The sequence below is a fragment of the Oncorhynchus masou genome, chromosome 21, assembly GCF_036934945.1.
Source record: "Oncorhynchus masou masou isolate Uvic2021 chromosome 21, UVic_Omas_1.1, whole genome shotgun sequence".
Classification (NCBI taxonomy): Eukaryota; Metazoa; Chordata; class Actinopteri; order Salmoniformes; family Salmonidae; genus Oncorhynchus; species Oncorhynchus masou.
The window spans coordinates 24,525,891-24,536,667 of record NC_088232.1 but is presented as its reverse complement, the minus strand read 5'-3'; the positions used below and the strand labels follow the sequence as shown (position 1 = coordinate 24,536,667).

The 10,777-nt window shown below is 43.8% G+C and overlaps 1 protein-coding gene across 1 annotated transcript; it reads left to right on the top strand.

Moving 5' to 3' along the window:
• Positions 1 to 133: 133 nt before the first annotated feature.
• Positions 134 to 6,985, top strand: opn6b (opsin 6, group member b). The gene is made up of 6 exons (XM_064926917.1): positions 134 to 410; positions 1,927 to 2,132; positions 2,815 to 2,914; positions 3,272 to 3,376; positions 4,888 to 5,111; positions 5,998 to 6,985. The coding sequence occupies exons 1-6, from the start codon at positions 317 to 319 to the stop codon at positions 6,421 to 6,423; spliced, it is 1,155 nt and encodes a 384-aa protein (XP_064782989.1). The 5' UTR covers positions 134 to 316; the 3' UTR covers positions 6,424 to 6,985.
• Positions 6,986 to 10,777: the final 3,792 nt, after the last annotated feature.

Here is a 10,777-nt window from a genome sequence, read left to right as displayed (position 1 = left end):
TAACTGGATCAAGGGATTAGGCTAATGTATGTAGGACACAACCATGCCAGTTCTATTACTGTACACCTGGCTTGCATACACAGACAGGGTCATTCTATGGAGCATTCCCAACTCTGAGAGGAGCATTCCCAACTCTGTCTCAGTTGGAATTACGACAGAGAATGCTTCCGTCTACCTGAGGGGTCCCTGGGACACCATTCACTTCAGCTGTCCTGGATCAGAACAGACCGGGGTCTTCAGACCATGTGTGTTTGAAATGAGACCGTCATAAAAGCTTGGATCTTGGCCGTGAGGTGCTCAGAAGACGAGGGTGCTGATGGAGGACACCAACATATTCCCTCCTAATGTATCTGTCTACAGGTTGTCAGCCGAGGGGGAGACTGCCGTTGGTGTTTACTTGTTGATACTAGGTAATTATTCTGTCTTCCTTGCCAAAGTGATGTATTCCCATACAGTTGATAATATAGAGTAGACAACTTTCACAAAATAAATAAGTGGTGACTCTTATGTTGGGTAGGTCACTTTCTAAATGTAATCAGTTACTAGTTGCCTGTCCCAAATTGTAATCCGTAATATCATTTTTGGGTTACCCAAACTCAGTAATGTAATCTGATAACTTTTGAATTACTTTTGAATTACTTTCCCGTTAAGAGTCATTAGAAGACATAAAGGATCCATCAGACTTGCTCAGGTGGAACAAACTTAAACTTGCACTTAAAAAAAAAAAATCTGAATTGAATGTAATTGAGAAAACAAAAAGGTGTCGTAATATATATTTTTCGCAAATATCCTTTAACAGTATGGGTACTCCCTGTTCACTCATGACTGCACGGCCAGGAACGACTCCAACACCATCATTAAGTTTGCCGATGACACATCAGTGGTAAGCTTGATCAACGATGAGACAGCCTGTAGGGAGGAGGTCAGAGACCTGACCTTGTGGTGCAAGGACAACAACCTCTCCCTCAGCGTGATCAAGACAAAGGAGATGATTGTGGACTACAGGAAAAGGAGGACAGAGCACGTCCCCATTCTCATCGATGGGGCTGTAGTCGAGCAGGTTGAGAGCTTTTAAGTTCCTTGGCGTCCACATCACCAACAAACTACCAAGCACACCAAGACAGTCGACGAGAGAGAGGGCACAACCAAATCTATTCCCCCTCAGGGCACTAAAAGATTTGGCATGGGTCCTCAGATCCTCAAAAGGTTCTACAGCTGCACCATCGAGAGCATCCTGACGGGTTGCATTGCTGCATGGTATGGCAACTGCTCGGCCTCCGACCGCAGAGCACTACGGTTCAGTACATTACTGGGGCCAAGCTTCCTGCTATCCAGGAAGCTCTATACCAGGCAGGCCCTAAAAATGGTCAAAAACTCCAGCCACCCAAGTCGTAGACTGTTCTCTCTGCTACCGCACGGCAAGTGCCGGTCCAAGAGGTTTCTAAACAGTCCCCCCCCCACGCTGCTGTTACTCTCTGTTATTATCTATGCATAGTCACTTTAATAACTCTACCTACATGTACATATTATCTCAATTACCTTGACACCGGTACCCCCGCACATTGACATTGTACCGGGAACCCCCTGTATATAGCCTCGCTATTTTTATTTACTACTGCTCTTTAATTATTTGTTATTCTTCTCTTACTTTTTGTAGGTATTTTCTTAACTGCATTGTTGGTTAAGGGCTTGTAAGTAAGCATTTCACTGTTAGGTCTACACCTATTGTATTCAGCTCATGTGAAAAGTAAAATGTTATTTTATTTGTGAATTTAAAAGTAATGTCGTTTTTTCAAAGTATGATTATCAAAGTAATCAGATAACATTGAACAGATTACATGTAATGAGTTACTCTCTAACCCTGTGGGTGACTTTGTTGTGACATTGTTATGATAATGTTATATGTTTTTTTGTTTCCAATTTCAGGGTGGCTCTCCTGTCTAGGTAATGGAGTGGTGATTCTACTGTTGGTCAAGCAGAGACACAGTCTTGAGCCACAGGACTTACTCACTCTCAATCTGGCTGTGTCCGACGCTGGTGTCGCGATCTTCGGCTACTCCAGAGGGATACTGGAAATCTTCAACTTGTTCAGGGACGACGGCCTGCTGATCAAGACCATCTGGACCTGCCAGGTACAGTAGGAACGTTGGTTGGTAGTTTTTTGTTGTTGATTCATATTACCCATATGGACTTATAAGAAGATTTGTAATTCTAGTTGTTATTATTGAATTATTATTTTAATGCCTTGAATGAGATTCAAGAGCACTAAATAGATTTACATTGAAAGCATTTTTGACATTATCCCAGATCTTGGGAAATTCAACACAGAACTACATTAGAGCTACACAGATAAGATCAGCACAATAGCATCTTAGAATTTCAGGGTGAAATCAAGAGGTGATTCTCTGATCTGAATAAGCTCAAGGACAACTTGTACAATAACATATTTTATATGGTATTGTAACTTAGCATTTTTCGACTATTAAGAAATAAAGTATCAGTTTAACAGGAAATTAAAGCAACTTCCCTTAGTACTGTTACCGTGGCTACCCAGGACTCCCACCACTCCACTTGACAGACTTGACGACTGGAATAAATGACACAAAGAAAAACATCACATTCCACCAGAGAAGAGTGTGTGCTTTTATCCTGCATTAGTCAGTCTACCTGGCTGTACCCTGAGAGTCTGGTTAGAGGGTGATGACACAACATGGTTTGGAAAGATTCCTTCCGTTCCTTCAGGTTGGCAGAGAGCTGCAAGCACTTCATCCTAATCTGTGTGTGTGTGTGTGTGTGTGTGTGTGTGTCCGTCAGGTGGACGGCTTCCTGATCATGCTCTTTGGGCTCATCAGCATCAACACACTGACATCCATCAGTGTCGTTCGCTACATCAAAGGATGCCAGCCCAGCTATGGTATGTAGTCTATGCTGTGGCCCTGCCAAGCCTGAGGGTTGCTGGCTAGGTCCCATGCCAGGGCATGCAGGGTTGGGGCTGAAGCTTCCCCTGGTCAAGTTGCTCAGGGCATGGCACCCTGGCTCAATGGCAGCCACTATAAACTCATTATTCTGCTGCTCCAAGTTAAGGCCTTATGCCGTTCAGTGCTCCCTGACCGCCGGCTAGATGGCACAGATGGAACTATTAGAGAGAGAATCATAAATATAATCTGTTGTCCTACTTGTTTTTTGTAAAATCACCAAATAATTTGTTTCTCCCCCATGTTTCGTCATATAATGCCATCTCTGTTTAGTAACTACATGTCTTGTCTTTCAGCTCATTATAATAACCACTGTAACGTTGCTGTGGTGATTGTGGCAGTGTGGCTGTGTGCCCTCTTCTGGGCTGGAGCACCCCTGGTGGGCTGGGGGAGTTACACAGGTAGGACCCTCTCAATGTTTCCCCAGACCCAGGGAAACCGCATTAGAACATTGGTTATATTGTGGGCATCTCGCTCACCTCTCTGATAAAGTAGATTATTTTGGTCATGTAGTGTATGTGATCACGTGCTTGTCGAACGTCTTATTCCAAAATCATGGGCATTAATATGGCGTTTGTCCTCCCTTTGCTGCTACACCCTCCTTCGCTCTTCTGGGAAAGCTTTCCACGAGATGTTGTTACATTGCAGCGGTGACTTGCTTCCGTTCAGGCTCTGTCGTAACCGGCCGCGACCAGGAGGTCCATGGGGTGACGCACAATTGGCCTAGCGTCGTCCGGGTTAGGGAGGGCTTGGTCAGTAGGGATGTCCTTGTCTCATCGCATACCAGCGACCCCTGTGGCGGGCCGGGCGCAGTGCGCGCTAACCAAGGTTGCCAGGTGCACAGTGTTTCCTCCGACACATTGGTGCGGCTGGCTTCCGGGTTGGATGCGCGCTGTGTTAAGAAGCAGTGCGGCTAGGTTGGGTTGTGTAACGGAGGACGCATGACTTTCAACCTTCGTGTCTCCCGAGCCCGTACGGGAGTTGTAGCGATGAAACAAGATCGTAGCTACTACAACAATTGGACACCACGAAATTGGGGAGAAAAAGGGGTAAAAAGATTTCTCTTGACTGGAACTAAGGTGCCTAGCCAAAAGCATGAAAAACAGTCCCAGACCATTATTCCTCCTCCACCAAACTTTACATTTGGCACTATGCATTGGCTTTCTTGTGGCATCCGCCAAACCCAGATTCGTCCGACGGACTGCCAGATGGTGAAGCGTGATTCATCACTCCAGAGAACTTGTTTCCACCACTCCAGAATCCAATGGTGGCAAGCTTTACACCGCTCGTGGAGACACTTGGCTTTGCTAATGGTGATCTTAGGCTTGTATGCGGTTGCTCGGCCATGGAAACCCATTTCATGAATCTCCAGACGAACAGTTATTGTGCTGATATTTCTTCCAGAGGCAGTTTGGAACTCAGTAGTGAGTGTTGTAACCAAGGACAGATGATTTTTACACGTTTCAGCACTCGGCAGTCCCGTTCTGTGAGCTTGTGTGGCCTACCACTTCGCGGCTGAGTCGTTGTTGTTCCTAGACATTCCACATCACAATAACAGCTCTTATAGTTGACCGGGGAAGCTCCAGCAGGAAGAAATTTGACGAACTGACTTGTTGGAAAGGTGGCATCCTATGACGGTGCCACGTTGAAAGTCACTGAGCTCTTCAGTAAGGCCATTCTACTGCCAATATTTGTCTATGGAGATCGCATGGCTGTGTGCTCAATTTTATATACCTGTCAGCAATGGGTGTGGCTGAAATAGCCCAATCTACTAATTTGATGGGGTAACCTCATTGTGTGCATATTTGTTGTAATATATGCACATACAAAAATATGTGTTTAAAAGGAGTTGATTGATCAACGATCATTATAACCAATCAACCTGGTAAATTCTTTGTTTTCCACCTTGCAGCTCGTAAGTATGGGACGTGTGAGATAGACTGGGTCCAGGCCAGGTTCTCTGTGTCGTACAGACTCTATGTCATCCTCATCTTCACCTTCAACTTTTTCATCCCATTCGTGGTCATCTGGTTCTCCTACGTGTCCATCATCCGGACGGTCAACAACAGCCACAAGTCCAGCAGAGGGGGAGCGGTCAGCGAGAGAGAGAATCAGATGGAGCGCAGTATAACAACAGTGAGTGAGGGAGTTCCCAGTCTACAAACGATTACTAGCTGCAGGATTTGGTACATGTTACATAATGGTAAATGCTGTGGGATTCAAAGTACAAATTTAATCTAGCATTGTGTCTGCTGATGGTCTGCTCTCTTAGTTGTACACTGCTTTGATTTCATTATAATTTTAGTCCAATGCAAGGTTATGATGTCTTTAGAAGGTATTCGTTAGGTCAGTGTTTGGGGCCATGCATGTAGTGTACACTCAACGGCCAGTTTATTAGGTACACCACCCCGTTCACGAACATGGATCGCTCCCACAGACACTGAGTCACATGTCCGTGGCTTGCTATATAAAGCAGGCATCCAGTTACTGTTATATAGTATAGGGATATAGTCCTATAATAACTACAACCTAAAACTTCTTACCTGGGAATATTGAAGACTCATGTTAAAAGGAACCACCAGCTTTCATATGTTCTCATGTTCTGAGCAAGGAACTGAAACGTCAGCTTTCTTACATAGCACATATTGCACTTTTACTTTCTTCTCCAACACTTTGTTTTTGCATTATTTAAACCAAATTGAACATGTTTCATTATTTACTTGAGGCTAAATTGATTTTATTGATGTATTATATTAAGTTAAAATAAGTGTTCATTCAGTATTGTTGTAATTGTCATTATTACAAATAAATAAAAAATTGGCCGATTAATCGGTATCGGCGTTGAAAATCATAATCGGTCGACCTCTAGCATGGACCAACATCCCTGTGGAACCTTTCTGACTTGTAGAATCCGTGCCCCGAACATTTCAGGATGTTATATATGGTCCGACCCGGTACTAGATGGGTGTACCTAATAAACTGTCCTGTGTGTGTATGTTATACCAACTCCCTCCTCCCCCAGGTGTCTCTGATCCTGTGTTCAGCCTTCCTGCTGGCCTGGTCTCCATACGCAGTCATCTCCATGTGGTCTGCCTGTGGTCACCAGGTGCCTCCTCTCCACAGCATCCTGGCCAGCCTGTTTGCTAAGTCAGCCAGCTCCTACAACCCCTTCATCTACCTGGGCCTGAACTCCAAGTTCAGACAAGACTTCAGAGCCCAGTTCCACTGCCTGCGCCACAAACCGGACCTCTCCCACAGGTCCGACGAGGTGCAGATTGACCTGGACATTATGGAGGTGAATGGAGGGGTGGATGACCTGGACTCTGGGGTAGAGCTGGGTAGTGAGAGGGGGGAGAACCAGAGGAGTCCTCTTATGCCCCCGATGATAGCCCCGGCTCCCAGTCATCGCCTGTTCCTGAGGAAGCTCAGTGACTCTGGGCGCCTGTGAGCTCTGTCTCTTTGTTTCTGTCTCTCTGTCTCTGTCCCTCTGTTTCTCTCTTTCGGTCTCTCTCTATTTGTCTCTCTATTTCTGTCTCTCTGATTCTGTCTCGCTGTCTCTCCCACTCTCTCGCTCTCTCTCTCTCTCTCTTGTCCTACGTACTGAGCCACAGCGGAGCTCAGCTCTCACTGTTAACTGTTCACCTCCACAGCACTCTGACCGCCTGTACACACGTACATTTTTCTCACAGCACTGCAACCGTCTGGACTTACTTTTTGTTTTTAATCAAGAGAAGACATTGGTTTTGGCCTCACCTGAATTATTTGGAATCACTGATGCTGAAGGATTTACAGTATGTGGCGGCACTATCAATTTAGGGTCTGAGTTAAATCATATTTGTTTTACTGTTTTACATGTTACTCTAAAAGCTGTAAATAATTTAGTTATTTTTTAAAAATAAATACTTGGTTTTAGGTTTGTACGCCGCCCAAAAAATAACTTCCAATAGCTCATCAATCAACGATGACTTGACTCAAAGGGGGTTATATCAGGCGCTGATGTTGTACATTAATTCTCAGTCACTCACAGAGGGCTTGTGTGCAGAAATAATGAGGTGGAGAAGTGAGAAAAGGCTCTGCCTTGACCTGAAGTCGCTAATCTGGGTTTTGTCCCCCCTCTGCCCTGTGGGAGCCCTGAGGGAGCTTGGGAAACTGGGAGAATGTAAGCCAGCCCTCACAGGGAGACTGGCTGGTGCACAGCTGAATCTGTTGGACCAAGAGGAGAAAGCGGAAAACAACACAACAACCACAGAAAGGAAAGAGGTTACTGTTCAATTCAGTACAGCTTTATTTGTCCTCTTATTGCAGTGCAACAACACACTGAAACAAGAGCAACAATCCATAGACACGGGTAACATAAAAACAATGACTGTGAAAGAGGAACTGCAATAAATATCAGTGTAAAGTCATGTGCAAATGACAAGTAGGATTACTGTAGTACTGTGGAGTGTACTGCACTGTGGCCTGGAATTAGGAAGGATATAGGATATACTGTATGAGGGTAACTCCACTCCAGAGGCTGTGGTTTTATTGGTCAGCTTGTGCGTCTGCTGAATAAATATTACCAAGTCTCCCCTCAATAAAACAAACACAAGCCACTGTAATCCAGTTGGGTTCAACAATGGAATTATAACTGAACAAGTTAACAATAGTCTCCCTTTGTAATAACAGCCTGTCTCAGATAATGACAAGGTAATGGCTGCCGTAGGTCCCCTTTCTCTTCTATGAGTAATTATAAACCACAACACAGTGGCTGTGTCCGAAATGGCAACCTTTTCCCTATTTAGTGCATTACATTTGATGCGGGTCCTGGTCAAAAGTAGTGCACTTTATAGGGAATAGGGTGCCATTATGGACATACAGTGACTTCAGAGTGAAAGTTACCTCAGGACTCTACGGCAGCTGGAATTTCAGCAGGACTAATGACATGAGACAGGCACACAATAACTCATCAGGGGTCCCCATAACTGACCAAACACAGCTACCCCAGCCCTGCCAACACCACGAGCACGGTGACACAAAATAAACCAATCCACCCCTCCAAGAAAATACCACAAAAACATCAGCTTGTTAGTGAAATCCCTCTCTGGAAGAAAGAGCATCTCTAATCTATGTTCATTTAAATGTGATATGCAACTTTTTAGATGATAGTTTCTCATTCATTTTACTTTGACAATGTTTGAACAGAAAATTACTATACATTTTCCGTCAGACATAGGACCATCAAGGTTCGAACTTGAAAGCAGTCTGCGTTCACAAGTCTAGGCTGAGTCGCATCCGGCCGTGATTGGGAGTCTCATAGGGCGGCGTACAATTGGCCCAGCATCGTCCGGGTTTGGCCGGGGTAGGCCGTCATTCTAAATAAGAATTTGTTCTTAACTGACTTGCCTAGTTAAATAAAGGTTCAATAATGGTGAATTGTTTAGAAAGTGTATACCAAAACTAATAACAATCTGAATGCGCCTTGTTGCTTGTGGCTCTGGCAAGGAATATAAATGCATTTGATATTCCTTGGTCTATGGTGGCATGGTCAGAGGATGAGCCTTGAACTCTTGAGTAGGTTGCTGTGTTTCTCCAATCAAGTCTCCCATTATGCTAAATACATTACAGCGGCCCGTTCTGCTTGGCCCATGCTGAAACAGCTGTGTCAGTTCTCTTTTTGTCAGCTCCTCAGTCTCACCCCACATGGCTGAGCATGGAGTCACAGGCCAAGTTCTCCTTGTGACCACATCACCTGCTTACTTAGAAACACCCTGCCAAGCCTACACTCTCCGTTAGCTTTATAGTATAACTCCTGCCGTGCTGAAATGTTTGTTGGTGTTTTCAATTAGGCGGAGTAATGCACTGTAAATGCATGCACCCAGAGGTTTATATGTAGTGCTGGAGAAGTAATGAAATGTGTGTCATTAGAATGTGTGGAATATGTGTCCCAGTCCCCAGAGAGAACCAACGCATTCTGACCTGCCTCTCGAGGGAAAGTTCCCAGGTCAAATCAGACCAAGTACTATTTCAAATACTTCAAACTGAGCTCGATTTGAGCGCACACAGGGACCGTAGAACAGGTTTTAGATACTCGCCTTTTTCTTATGGAGTCTCTTTCTTTCCTTCTTTCTGAATGTTGGGCAGTGAGGGCAGGCAACACTTCACCCCAGGTGATTTACGTGATCGTAGCCTTTTTGACACAACTACAACAACTAAAGCTGAAATTAACATCATCACTGGCTACACTGATGCTGTGATGGTGAAAGGCCATACTAACACCTGGACCATGGTGTCCGATGGCACCCTAGTGGCTTTGGCTTCAACAAAAGGAGAGGTTCAGGTTATCCCTAGTTTATCTGTCTAACATTGATCTCACTGAGTTCCACTGGGACTCTGTCCAGAAGAAAATATTGAGAAGATGGCACATGAGACTCTGCTGTTCTGGAGGACAGAAAGACATGATGAGAATATCAAGCAGCTGTAGGGGTTGTCATGGTGACCTCCTCTTTCTTTTCTCTCTGACAGTGAAAGGAATGGGGATTTTTATAACTATGATGAACATGTGTATCTATGGAGCATGTAACAGTGCCCACAGAAAATACTCACACCCCTTGACTTAATTCCACCATTTCTTGTCTTACAAATGGGATTCAAATGGATTTAATTGCAATTTTTTTGTCAACGCTCTACACACAACACAAATTCTAGCATTTGAAAAAAAAACACTAATATATCTTGATTACATAAATATTCAACCCCCTGAGTCAATAAATGTTAGAATAATCTTTGGCGGTGATTACAGCTTTGAGTCTTTCTGGGTAAGTGTCTAAGAGTTTTCCACACCTGGATTGTGCAACACTTGCCCATTTATTCTTTGAAATATTCTTCAAGCTCTGTCAAGTTGGTTGTTGATCAATTGCTAAACAGCCATTTTCATGTCTTGCCATATATTTTCAAGTAGATTTAAGTCAAAACTCTAACCTCGGGAACATTCACTGTCATTGTGTAGATTTGGCTTTGTGTTTTAGGTTACTATCCTGCTGAAAGGTGAATTAATCTCCCAGTGTCTGCTGGAAAGCAGAAAGAACCAGGTTTTCCTTTACAATTTTGCCTGTGCTTAGCATTCCGTAAATGTTTTATCCTGAAAAATGTCCAGTCCTTAACGATGACAAGCATACTCATAACATGATGCAGCCACCACTATGTGTGTTAATATATGGAGAGTGTTATGAGTAATGTGTTGTATTGGATTTGCCACAAACGTAACACTTTGATTTCAGGACAAAAAGTTAATTGCTTTGCTGCATTATTTGCAGAATAATTTTAGTGCCTTGTTGCAAACATGTTGCATGTTTTGGAGTATTTGTATTCCTTACAAGATTCCCTCTTTTCACTCTGTCAATTAGGTTAGTATGATGGAGTAACTACAAAGTTGTTGATCTATCCTCAGTTTTCTCCTATCACAGCCATTTAACTTTGTAAAGGTTTTAAAGTCACCATTGGCCTCATGGTGAAATCCCTGAGGGGTTTCCTTCCTCTATGGCAACTGAGTTAGGAAGGATGCCTGTATCTTTGTAGTGACTGGGTGTATTGATGCACCATCCAACATGTAATTAATAACCACCATGCTCAAAGGGATATTCAATGTCTGCTTTTTTCTTTTTTACCCATCTACCAATAGGTGCCCTTTGTTGAGAGGCATTGAAAAACCTCACTTGTCTTTGTGGTTGAATCTATGTTTTAAATTCACTGCTCGACTGAGGGACCTTACAGATAATTGTATGTGTGGGGTACAGAGATTAAAAAATCATGTTAAACACTAT

Excerpts from the sequence above, each read along its gene's own strand:
- opn6b (XM_064926917.1), top strand. The coding sequence starts at position 317 with ATGGAGGACACCAACATATTCCCTCCTAATGTATCTGTCTACAGGTTG. Across the intron at positions 2,915-3,271 it reads AGGATGCCAGCCCAGCTATG|CTCATTATAATAACCACTGT; the intron begins GTATGTAGTCTA and ends CTTGTCTTTCAG. Across the intron at positions 3,377-4,887 it reads GGGCTGGGGGAGTTACACAG|CTCGTAAGTATGGGACGTGT; the intron begins GTAGGACCCTCT and ends TCCACCTTGCAG.